Source organism: Cavia porcellus, unplaced genomic scaffold (assembly GCF_034190915.1).
Source record: "Cavia porcellus strain 051 isolate PalLab524CR breed Dunkin Hartley unplaced genomic scaffold, mCavPor4.1 scaffold_8, whole genome shotgun sequence".
Lineage (NCBI taxonomy): Eukaryota > Metazoa > Chordata > Mammalia > Rodentia > Caviidae > Cavia > Cavia porcellus.
Window position 1 is genome coordinate 85,017,200 of NW_026947491.1, and position 12,121 is coordinate 85,029,320.

General features: G+C 52.1%; 1 protein-coding gene across 3 annotated transcripts in view; it reads right to left on the minus strand.

Annotated features, from left to right (window-relative positions):
• LOC106028944 (uncharacterized protein C3orf20-like) overlaps positions 1-12,099 on the minus strand; it is a 32,234-nt gene extending 20,135 nt beyond the window's left edge. The window contains exons 1-7 of one of the 3 annotated variants that reach the window (XM_023567674.2): positions 11,597-12,083; positions 8,149-8,269; positions 7,011-7,145; positions 6,313-6,420; positions 4,123-4,282; positions 2,135-2,330; positions 1-292 (exon numbers count right to left, since the gene is read on the minus strand). In XM_023567674.2, coding sequence (XP_023423442.2) covers positions 1-292; positions 2,135-2,330; positions 4,123-4,282; positions 6,313-6,420; positions 7,011-7,145; positions 8,149-8,269; positions 11,597-11,916 — 1,332 coding nt within the window. In that variant the 5' untranslated portion in view covers positions 11,917-12,083. Of the gene's footprint in view, positions 293-2,134; positions 2,331-4,122; positions 4,283-6,312; positions 6,421-7,010; positions 7,146-8,148; positions 8,349-11,596 lie in introns of all 3 variants that reach the window. The other 2 variants (XM_063255330.1, XM_063255332.1) reach the window with 2 other exon arrangements.
• Between the last annotated feature and the right edge of the window lie 22 nt (positions 12,100-12,121).

A 12,121-nucleotide genomic window follows, 5' to 3' on the forward strand; every position in this document is an offset into this window, starting at 1 on the left:
CTGGATGCACGGCATGGTTCGAGACCTGTTCAGCCCCCGGTACACCTGGGCCAGCCCACTCTTGGTCCAGTCCTTGTCCTCGGCGGAGGACACGTAGATGACGATGGTCTGCTCCGAGGAGCACAACTGGTCCAGGATGAGGGAGTCGTACTCCAGGTCTGTCACCTCCGGGATGTGGTGGGTGCTGCACCTACAGATGTCCCCCCGCTGTCCCCGCAGCGTCCTCCTCAGGACCACGGGACATAGCAGCTGAGGCACAAGCCACACGGCCCTGCTGTCCATGGGAAGAGGCCTAGGGACACAGAGGGCAGGGGTCAGCTAACTGCTGTTACCCTGGGGACCTTTCCTGAAGTCAAGGCCAGTGTGGGCAGCACTCACTGAACTCCCCACGGTGGGGCAAGGGGAGGCCACACCCTTGCATCTGGGAAAACTGAGACTCTGGAAATTCAGTGATCTGACCCAAACTCTCAATAGTAGAGCTGGAATCTGAGCCCATGTGTGTTTTTTCCTATCATAACACTGCCTTCTCACTGGCAATTGTCCTGCCTCAGCTTCCCAATGTTAGGATTACAGACATTGACCATCACCCCTGGCCAAGAGCCATAATAATATTCTATATAAAATACTATACTGTGCTGCACACATACTTTATCGATTCCCATTTTTATTAGTAAATCACAAATCTGTTGTTCTCGGACGTTTGTGGCATGCCTTCCTGCTCAGCTGGATGGTTCTGTATATGGAGGGAGTCTTTGTTTTTTTGAGTCAGGGTCTCACTACGTAGCCCAGACTGGCTTTGAACTCATGGCCGTCCTTCCTCCTCGGCCTCCCAAGTGCTGGGATCACACACGTGCACCATCTTGTCTGGTTATACAAGGACTTGTATAATTGCCGCAGCAGTTCAGTGCCATACACAGTGACTGTGAATTACTACAAAGGGACAATTCACTCGTGCCTGGAAGGAGACACCAGACTAGAACGTGTGGTCACACTTGCTCAGAGTTCTGGGTTTGTCAACTGACCACAGCCAAATCCTAATGTGCTTGGCGTGTGTCTTGAGGGCTTGCAATCTCAAGACCTCTCCATACTGACTCTCAGAATTTTCCTGGGCACTCACCTCTGCACTGAAGTTACTGAACTCTGTAAAACTGCGGATTGTAAAATCCAGGTAGGGGCCAGGGATTTAGCTCCACAGCACAGAGCCTGCCTGGCAAGCATGAGGTCATGAGTTTGATTCCTGGCACCAAATTAAATAAATAAAACAAATCAAACCCAGACAGATGCACCGACTGTACATCTTGGCTTTACTCAACACACGCGCACTTTGGGGTTTGCATCAACAAATTTTTGCTTCTTTTGCAGCCCTGGGGATCAAAACCAGGGCTTCCCCCGTTAGGCAAGTGCTCTACCACTGAGCTATCCCATCCTGTACTGGCAATGTAACTTCAAAAGTCCATCATGGAGCCAGGAGTGGTGATGCAAGTCTGCAATCCTAGCACTCAGGAGGCTGAGGCAGGAGGATCAGCGGCAGCAGCATGCCTGTTCTGCCAGTCCAGGAGATGCAGAAGGCCCCACCCCCAGCCTCGGGATGGAAAGGAAAGGAGAGCAGGTTGCTTATGGCGCTCACGTGCTACCCCCAACCTGAGTCAGGCTTTCCAGTGCAGGGCTAAGTTCTGAACCTGCGGCCACTAAGGAGATCAAAACAAAGCAAACAGTGTGGGGACGCTTGCTTTCAATCCCAGCGCTAGAGAGGCTGAGGCAGGAGGTTCTCTATGAGTTTGAGACCGGCCTGAGCTACATGGTAAGACTGTCTCAAAACAAAACCAAACAATACAAAAAAAAAGAAAAGGAAAGGAAAGGAAAGCAAAACAGTGCAAACCAAGCCTTGATTTCTGGTTAATTTAGATTGCATTACTAAGAGGAGGCCAGTTAGGAAGCAGCCTGGAGAACCCAGAGATGCTGGAGTCCAGATGGTCACCTGTCCCACATAGGATGACTTTGCATCCCTGAGTCTGCCAAGGGCCAGCAGCACCCCAGCCCAGAGCTCGCTGGTGGGGATTGAGTGACCCGCATGCCCTGTGGACTGGGTGGACTGATGGGGTGGGGCTGAGTGGTGGGACTGATGTGCCGTTACCGTGGGCACCGTGGTGCAGTCGTGGCTGGCATCTTGGTCCTGGACCTGGTCTTGGTTCCCAGGAGGCGGCACCGTGGCCTTTGGGCGCCCCTTGGTACACAGGAGGAGCCGCAGTGCTGCAGGGCCTCGTGAGCCCCATGTCCTGCCCCGGCAGCCTGGCTCTGAGTGGGCAGTGGCGGAGGCAGCACATCTGTCCCTGCAAGGCAACGGCATAGGGCCACTGAGCGAGCTTACGTCCACCTTGGGAATGGCCTGCCATGGGGAAAATCGGTGTGGAGAGCCAGCCCAATGACTAAAGCCAGAGCCTTGACTCAACCAGTCACCTTGGTGTCTTCCTGGGAGTGGACTGCAGTGACACATGCACACCCATGTTCACAGCAGCACAATTCCAAATTGCTAAACCTTGGAAGCGGCCTGTATGTGCATCCACAAACAGGTGAGCGGATGAGGGAGCGTGGCATTTATACCCAGCAGGGTACCAGGCTGCCACAAGGAAGGGTAAACTTGAGGCATCTGTGGGAACAGGCACGCACCTCCAGGGCATGATGCTAAGTGGTGCAAATCAGATGCGTGGTACAGGAGAAACCCAAAGCACAATCAAAGAGCAAAACAGAAGTTAAGATGACACAAAACAGGGAGGTGGACCTTTTGCAGAGGGGAAGAGGAGCCAGGGACAGGGAGGGGAGGCGGAAAGGACCACGGTGCCTCTGGGCAGTACAGACTCCCTGTAGAAGGCAGCCTTAACCATCACAGGCAAACGCCCGTACAAAGACTGAAAAACATGTTCCTTTCTTCTGGGTTTTTTGTTCTTTGGTTTTGGGTGCCCGGAATCAAACTCACGACCTCATGTTACCAGGCAGGCGTTTGTGTCACTGAGCTGCATCCCCAGCCCTACACTGGGTCCTTCTATTCACCCACATCTGTCTGCTTAGGGACCCACAGCGATTGAGTAACAATCCAGAAAGCTTCCAGTCCACCTGCTCGTCTAACCCGTGGCTTTATCATGCCTACCTCGTGCCTGCACTGAGCCAAACACAGCCACGACTCGCCCTGCCACCTAGCACCCTGCGAGAGGCCAGTTGGTCCTCCTGTCTGTGCAATGAAGATTCACAAACCCTGGATCAACACTACCAGGGGTAGTGCCCTGTGGTATGGCATCTGCCTGGCATGCACGAGGTCATGAGTTTGATTCCCAATACCAAAAAACCCCAAACTTTACAGGGGTTTTGCTGGTGAGCAAATGCCATTTACATGAGGGAGGTGGTGTCCTGGGCTTTTGCTATCCATATCTCACACCGAGGACAACTGTCCTCTTATTTTGTGATGTCACAACTCAGAACGTGGACATCCACCTCATCCAAACCCTCTGCTTCACCATCTACAGACGCCAAGGTGTCTCCACAGCGTCAGGCAGAAAACTGGGAACGGTGAGGGCTATCAGACGAGGGGCTTTTTTAAAAATGATGCCTTTGTAGCCAGGCATGGTGGCACACACCTGTGATTCCAGCACTCCGAGGTTGGAGCAGGAGAATTTAGGCCACTCTGGGATACACAGTGAGTTCTAGGTTAGTCTGAACTGTAGAGTGAGCCCCTGTATCCAAAAACAAACAAACAAACAAAACACCGGGTGTGGTGGCTCACGCCTATAATTTCAGCGCTCTGGAGGCTGAGGCAGGAGAATCGCTGCAAGTTTGAGACCAGCCTGGGCTACAAAGTGAGCTGAACTGCATAGAGAGACCTTGTCTCAAAAAGACAAATAAATATTCTCCTGTAATCACAGTAGTGAAAAAGAAAAAAAAAGACAAATAAATAAATGAATAATTAAAAAAAAGTCAGAAAAGGAAAAAGAAACAAGACAAACACAAAGAACGCATCTGCGGAGAGATTCTGTTTACCAGCCAGTGAGGGGGGAGGGGAGAGGCTGGGTCCTGGAAGGCTGCCCAGGAGTCGCAGGGACACCACCCCACCCACCCCGGCCCAGCACGCACCCAGCGCGCTGAGGTAGCAGTTCTTCCAGCCCAGCAGCAGCCGCTGCGCCTTCTTCTGAAGCGCATGGAGCTTGCCCGCGGTCACCACGTCCCGCAGCGGGCTGACATCCGGGGCTGGATCCAGTGCGTCTGTGTCTCTTGGGTCCACCGCACTTGTGGCCTTCAGACAGAGACAGGATGGGGCGCTGTTCAGGTGATGCCCGCACCAGCAGCCTGCACCACCTGCAGGGCAAGCTGTCAGCCATCAGCGCCTGGCTCCTGCACCACCTACTCAGCCAGCTGACAGCTGTGTGCCCCGGACTCTGATGTGGGCATGCGGGGCTCCATCGAGCTGTCATCCACCCGCATGGAAACCCGAGGAGAAAAGCCACCAGCCGGGCCCCAGGCCCGCACAGTCAGGGAGTAGCCACAAGCTGGCAAGGGGCTGCTTTGAAGCTCTGAACATACTTCCCAGGTAGATGACTGACAAGTAGTAGACTATTTTTCCTGCAGACATGTCTTCTGACCACTTTCCCTGAGGCCTGACAGGAAAGTCAAGCAGCGATTTCACACCTAGGTTATTTACTGAGAGCTGGACGGCTATTTGCACAGACTTCTTTCCTGAATGTCTTCATCTACTGTGTTCACAATATCCCCAAACCGGAAGTGATCCAATGTCCATCAGCCAGTGAATGGATGAGCAAAGTACATCAGGTCTACGCAATGCCACGCATTCATAAAAAGGAGCAAGCATCTGAGACACGGAAATGGATGGATTTCAAAACCATTAAACTAAAACAGGCATGGCGGTGCACGCCTGTAATCCCAGCACTTGGACGGCTGACGCAGGATTGCAGTGAGTTTGAGGCCAACCTGGGCTGTTACATGGTGAGCTGAAGGGCAGCCTGAACTACACAGCAAGACCGTCTCAAAACAGAAACAAACAAACGCATTAAGCTAAGCAAAAGCAGCTGAGGGTAAAAGGGTCCGCAGGCTTAGCCACACCTCCTTTCTGTGCCTCCTGGCTTCTGCATGTCCTTCCCTGGCTCCTCTGAAGAGCCAGAGTGGTGTAAATCACACCTCCCCTCAGGTCAGGGGTCCAGCTGTGTCTGTTTATACGTAAACACATAAACTGGTGTCCCTGGGGTCGTTAAGTAACATGCTGAGCGCAGACCACCGAATCAGCACTTTCCCATCCCATCCGCTCACGCCAACTTCATTCACCAATCTACAGGGAAGAGCTTGCATCTCTGACTCAGCGTAACGCTGTATTCTAACATCATCACTACGAACTTTTGTTATAGGCAGCTGAGCTAGTTAGAAATACTATAGGCGGTCAGACAGGGCCAGGCCCTGGAAGCCAGCACAGAGGACTAGATGTCTGCTCACCTTGGAGGGGACACACACCTGTGCTGTGGGCCAGATCTCAGGACAGAAGACAAAACAAATGCAGCCACACCCTAAGTATAAACTCTAGGTATGGATCACCTGGAGAAGCCAGGAGTCACCACGCCAACCCAGACAGGAAGAGTCCCTGACTAGGTCAATTTTACCTGAGCAATTAATGCTATTGGTTGACCACAGCTCTGTCCCACCTCATGCCCTCTGCCTTGTGAGTTCCCAGTTTTTCCCAACTTTAGACCCACTTCCCCTCATGGTTTTACTCTATAAAAAATCCCAAGAAAATACAGAATCTTTGGCAATGCACTGGGGACCCCTTCTGTCTCTCTCTCACAGACAGAAGCTTTCTTTCAATATTTCTGCTCTTAACCTCCGTTGTTTCTACAATTCATTCTTTAATTTTAGAAAACACGAAACTTGTTCCAGACACATAGTAGGTTGGGAGTTTCATTCCCCATATCACTTTTTTGAAGTTTTCTGCTACTCACTAGAAACTCAAAAACATGAAATTTTCTGTCCATGTGATCACGACGTGCTTATGTCTCTGTGCACGTATGTGCACGTGTATGCATGTTACTAAGCACTGAACCTAGGGACTTCACACTGAACTACAAGTCCCAGCTCTGGTTTATAGTTTATTTTGAGACCCGGTCTTACCCAGGCTGGGTGTGAACTTGTGAGCTTCTGCCTCAGCCTCCCAAGGTGCTGGGATCACAGTTGTGGTCACTACAACAGGCAAATACTCTGATGTGGTTTCTCTTGATCCTATCTCACCTTTGTGAGTATGCAAACATTACACAAGGAGCTTACATCTCTGTTCTGGGCGGTGAAGGCCAGTCGCCAGCTCATCTTGCAGTCTCCAGTGGAGTCCCTGGTTCCAGGGGCAGCTGTGACAGCTGGGTTGATGGCAGGGAGTGGCTAGGAGAGAGGGGCTCTTTCAGAGTCACACCTTATAATCCCAGCACTGGGGGAGGCAGAGGCAGGAGGATCATTGTGAGTTCCAGACCAGCCTGGGCTACAAAAGTGAGCCCAAGGCCTGCCTGAACTTCATAGAGACACTGTCCAAAAAAAAAAAAAAAAAAAAAAAACTAGGCAAGATTCCAGCGTCCTTACTGCAGGAGTCACCAGGTGACACTAAGACTTAAGGCTCTACCAGGATATGGGGGTACACACCTGTAACCCCAGCAGCTGGGAGGCTGAGGCAGAAACACTGATAAGAGTTTGAGACCCAAACAGAGATTTAGCTCCAAGGCGTAAGTGCCTCCCTGGCAAGCGTGAGTTTGATCCCCAGTACAAAAAAAAAGGTGGGGAGGGTTGAGGCCATCCTGAGCTACAAAGTGAGTCTGAGGCCAGCCTGAACTATATCAGGGGACCCCGTCTGAAAAAGAAAAAACAAACCAACCAATTAATAATAATAAGTAAAAACACACGAAAGTCAAGGCTCCAAAATTGGTCAGCCTGCTCCTGCTCGGGGTGGGGTAGCAGGAGAGAGAGGACACCAGACCTACCACACCAGGCAGACCTGCAGACCCAGGCTCATGTTTTTTGGGTGCTAACGCCAGCTTCAGGCTTTGGGGATGGCATCTGTAGACCAAGGTAATGGCAAAGCGCCCCGAAATCTTCACCGTCATGAAACTGTTTACCTGGGCGACACAAAAGAGGGCCTTTGTGTACTTACGCTGGATGGGATGGGATGTGGATATAACTCAGCAGCATAAACACATGCCAGGCAAAGGCAAGGTCCTGAGTTCAATTCCCAGTACCAAGCAAATAAATAATAAAATAAAATAACCATCTAAAAGGTGTATGTGCAGGCTGGGCATATAGCTCATTTGCTCAGTGCCTGTCTGGGAAGCCCGAGGTCCTGAGTTCGATTCCCGGTACCAGAAAACAGTATATGTAGCAGTCAGCCACCACTGATAAGTCTGTAAATCACACAGAAAGAGCAAGTGGGGCATGGTGGTGGCGCCTGTAACTCCAGCACTCAAGAGGCTGAGGAAGGAGGACCACCTCGAATTCAAGGTCAGCCTACACTACACAGGGAGTTTAGGCTAAATGACACAGTGAAACCCTGTCTCAAAAACAAAAACAAAACAAAAGCTTCCCATAAGCATACAGTATTTGGCTGCTGTTGTTTCTTTCTGGCTTTGGTTTTGTTTTTTGGCCTCAAACACACAGTGATCCTCCTGTCTCCAGAGTGCTGGGGTTCCAGCCATGGACACCACGCTGGGGAAGTGCTTCTATAGTAACAATTTTAAAGTCGCTTTGCTTAGTAAGAATGAATCAAGACAGGACCATAGTTTGCCAAGTGAAACGGAGGACCAACCTAAAAGTCGCAATCAGCCGGCTAATGTTAGTCAAACTGAGTAAACTGGTCCTCCCAGTCACTTTTCCCATAAAACCCAGAGTACAGCTGGGCGTGGTGGTGCATGCCTGTAATTCCAGCACTGGGGAGGCTGAGCCAGGAGGATCGTTTTGAGTCAGGAACAGCCTGAACCGCATAGTGAGACCCTGTCTCAAAAAGACAAAAAAAAAAAAAAAAAAAAAAAAAGAGTACGCTATATTTTATGTATTGTAGAACTCAATGCGTCTCAGGAATGCAGTGATGATTACAGAGATTGAAAAGGAGAAAAGGGGGGGCAGTACCCCAATTTCCACGGGGTCATCAAGTTTCCCCTTCGCAGGCCACATCCACTCCCTGACCACGCGTCCACTGCTGTTGATCACCATGCCTCCGTACGGGTTAAACATCATGCAGAGGATCTGCCTGTGGGAGAGACAGCGACGAAGAGGCAGAGGCAAGGGGGTCCCACGAGTTCAAGGCCAGCCTGGGCTGCAGAGACAGACTGGCTCGAAAAACAAAAACGTTTTCAAAGTTTGTTAAATTATGTTGGGAAAGTGGGCTGCATTGAAAGAACAGAAACACATACACCAACTGAAACATTATTAGATGCAAGGCGCGGTTCACACACACCGCGTATACCCGGGGCAGGCGGGCTCTGCACTCAGGAAAGTTTCAGTCTTACGACAATAATTAGTACATGGATGTGGTACACAAGTCTGTAATCCCAGCAGTTTGACAGGCTGAGACAGGAAAGTCACAGGTTCAAGCCCAGCCTGGGGACCTTTCCAAGACCCTCAAAATAAAAAATAAAAGGTACTTTTTCCAGACCCTGTCTCAAAAAACTGAAAGAAAGAAAGAAACAATGAAACAAAGAAAAAGACCCAGCAGTGAGGTTTACCAAAAAGCTAGGGCCAAAGTGATCCATTCTTGGGAAACCCAGCACCGCAAGTCGGCTCCAGGACTCCGTGTACTGCCCCACCCTGTCCCCCACTGCCCCACCCTGTCCCCCACTGCCCCACTCTGTCCCCCACTGCCCCACCCTGCCCCTGCCCCTGCTACAGAAGGTCCGAGTTTCCTAATCTCTCTTCCCAGGCTTTTGCAGCTCACTCCGCGCGCTTCTCTCCTTGATGCCGAAGGAGGGCGTCTCCTGGGCATCTGTGGTTCTGCCTACCCGAGAGCTGCCTCCAAGTCTGGGGACAGGTGATGTGGCCCCAAGGGCAGCCTGGGAGGGAACTGAGCAGCTGAGAGCACCCGGAAGCCAGGAAGAGTCAGACACAGCAAATGGGAAGACGGGGCTGCAAGGGAAACCCCCACTTCAGTCATCCAGAGCTGGGTGAGTCCACAGGGCCTTGGTTCCCCTGAGACGCTGCCCTCAGAACAGCTTCGAGAGCCTGTTTCAGTCTCCTGAATACTGGAGAAGGCTCGGGAGGCTGAAGCGGGAGGAGCTCGAGTTTGAGTTGGAGGCCAATACAGGCCACTCAGCAAGATCCAGTCTCCAAACATCAATGACTTAAAACCAAAATAAACTGTGATGAACACTGTCCCTTCCCAAATTTGTGTCCCCGGAACCTGCTAAGTATAATACATGATCTTATTTGAAAGTAGGATCTGAGCAAATGGGATCAGCTAACGCTCTCAAGATGGATTTACCCTGGGTCTCAGCTGGGTACCAAACCTCAGAAGAGAGGTCGAGGAAGGGCAGGGAAGGTGCCCTGGGGGCCAGAGGCTCAGGTGATGAGAGCCAGGCATCTGAGGGCCGAGGCTATGGGCACCTGGGGGCCCAGGGCAGGCTCTCCCTCAGGTCTGGAACCCTCATTTCTGTCTAGCAGCCCCCACTCTGGGTTCTGCATTAGGCCACCCAGTTCCAGTGATTTGCTAGGGCAGCCCTGGGAAATGGACTCAGCAGGTCCACACCCACTGGCCCTGCCATCTAAGCTTGGGCTATGGGCATCATGTCACCTTCGCCCTATGGCTGCAGTGGCCTTTCTGGTGAGGGTCAGGGTCAAGGTCAAGGACAAAGGGCCTGCAGTGCAGAGCTGCCCAGAGCCAAACGCTGGGAGCCAGCCCCAGAGAGGGTCCCGCTCCAGAGAGGCCTCGGAACTGTGAATGGCGTGGAAGCCTCGTCCCTCAGGGAAGGACTGGGGTGGGGACATGGACGATCTGGGGGGCCTTCACAGGGTCCTTAAGAAAGGTGTAGAAGCCAGGCATGGTAATCCCAGTATTGAGGAGGCCGAAACAGGAGGATCACTGTGAGTTTGAGGCCAGCCTCAACTACACAGCTAGAATCTGTCTCCAAAAAACAAAAACGAAAGACCCAGGGCAGCAGACATCACCCAGAGCCCCAGATCCCAAAGTCCCAGCAGGTCACAGCTTTGGCAGTGACCCCAGGCTTGGTATGACTCGGGAGAAAGGGAAGAGAGGCTGTGTGGGGCCCCAGCAGTGTTGGCGGCCAGCGTCCGACCCAGTGACCATCCTGGGATGGGACCAAGCTGTGGCAGGGGCTCAGAACCAGCCTGTCCCGGGGCCCTGTCCCTACAGACACTGGGAGCCTGACGACAGCCGCTGTGTGCTGCTGAGAGCAGCCCTGGGCAGCAGAGAGGAAGGGGATTCTTGTTCTCCCAGCAGCAGCCTGGGACCTGCACCAGGGACCACAGAACTCAGGCAAAGGGTAGCGGCAGGTCCCTCCCCACCCAGGACTCAACAAGGACAGTGTCTGCTCCGGGCGAGAACAAGCACCTGCACTGACGGGTGACGCAACGTGTGGTGACATTTCCAGGAGCTGCCTTCCCAGACCGAGGCTTGGTCTAGGTGGAGGGAGACCCTGAAATTGTAACCTGCTTTTGTTTTGCTTTGTTTTGTTTTGGTACAAGAGATTGACCCCAGGAACTTCTCACCGAGCAATGCCCCCGGCCCTTTTATGTTTTTAAACAGTTCCCCTAAACTGGCCAGGCTAGGCTCAACCTAACCACCCTCCTGCTTCAGCCTCCCACAGTGCTGGGATCACAGGTGGGCACCACCCCATCTGGCTCTGCTTTGCTTTCCTTTGCAGCAGCCTTCTCCAGCTGGCGCGGTCTGTATTTCACTATCTGCTTGATCTCCGTACTCTAACACGTGAGCTATGCAGGGGCAGCAGCTTTGTTCTGCTCCTTTTTTTTTTTTTTTTTTGTCTTTTTCATTTTTATCGGTACCAGGGATCGAACTCATGACTGCCTGCTTGCAAGGCAGGCGCTTATGCCGCTGAGCTAAATCCCCAGCCCCTTCTGCTCTTGACTACTGTAGACATCAAGCGAGCCTGGTGCTCTCAGTGCCCGCACTAAAGATCCGGAATCAAGGAGCATGCGTGTCCTTTCCAGATATTATTTTCCTCATCTTTTTAAAATAGGGTCTCACTATGTATCCCAGACTGGCCTTGAACCTGCAGCAATCCTCCTGCTTCAGCCTCCAGAGTGCTTATAACACACCCAGCTCTACAGCTGCTTTTTATTTTAAGGTTCGCACTTTTTGTTTGCTTTATATTGCCTTTAAATGACCCTGTAACATGGCTCTGGACAAGCCAAAAATATGTCTTCTGCCTTCCATTACAAGTGTCTGGGGTATATAAATGCTCAATACATCATCACTAGAGGAAGAAGAAAAACTTAGGCAGATGGAGACCCTGAATAGCTGCAGGGCAGGTTAGGTGGTGGGTGCTCACCAGCCAAGCCCCCCATCTGCACCCCGCTCCCCAGCTCCCCCTGTTCCAGTCCCTACCTTTGAGAAGAGATGCTGCCACAGCCAAAGGGTGTGAAGGTCCCCAGGACAGGCTGGCTGGGCAGGTCGCTGAATATATTGGTGTACAGGCCGCGGCGAGGCAGGTCCCCCGGGCTCTGGCACACAGCAAGGAGGCCGGAAGGGTAGATGAAGTTCAGGTTAAGGGACTGACGTCTCGTAAAACAACACTGATGCTGATCCTTGTATAGAAAGGGCCTTTCTCTGTCTCTGTCTCTCCCCCCACAGGGTCTAACTATGTAGCTCAAACTGGCTTGGAGCTCACAGCAATCCTCCTGCCTCAGCCTTTGGAGCTCTGGCATTACAGGTGTGCGCCACCATGCCCGGCCAATTCCACATTCTCTTAGGGAGTCTGGGCAGACAAGTCCTTCGAGGGACGCTTGGGAGCCCAAGCTCCCCACTGCTCCCCAGGGTCCTGCAGCAACGTCCTCCAGGCACAGTGCAGTAGGGACTGGACAAGGACGACCAGAATGTGACAGCACCAGCCTCTGCAGAGTCCACTATGAT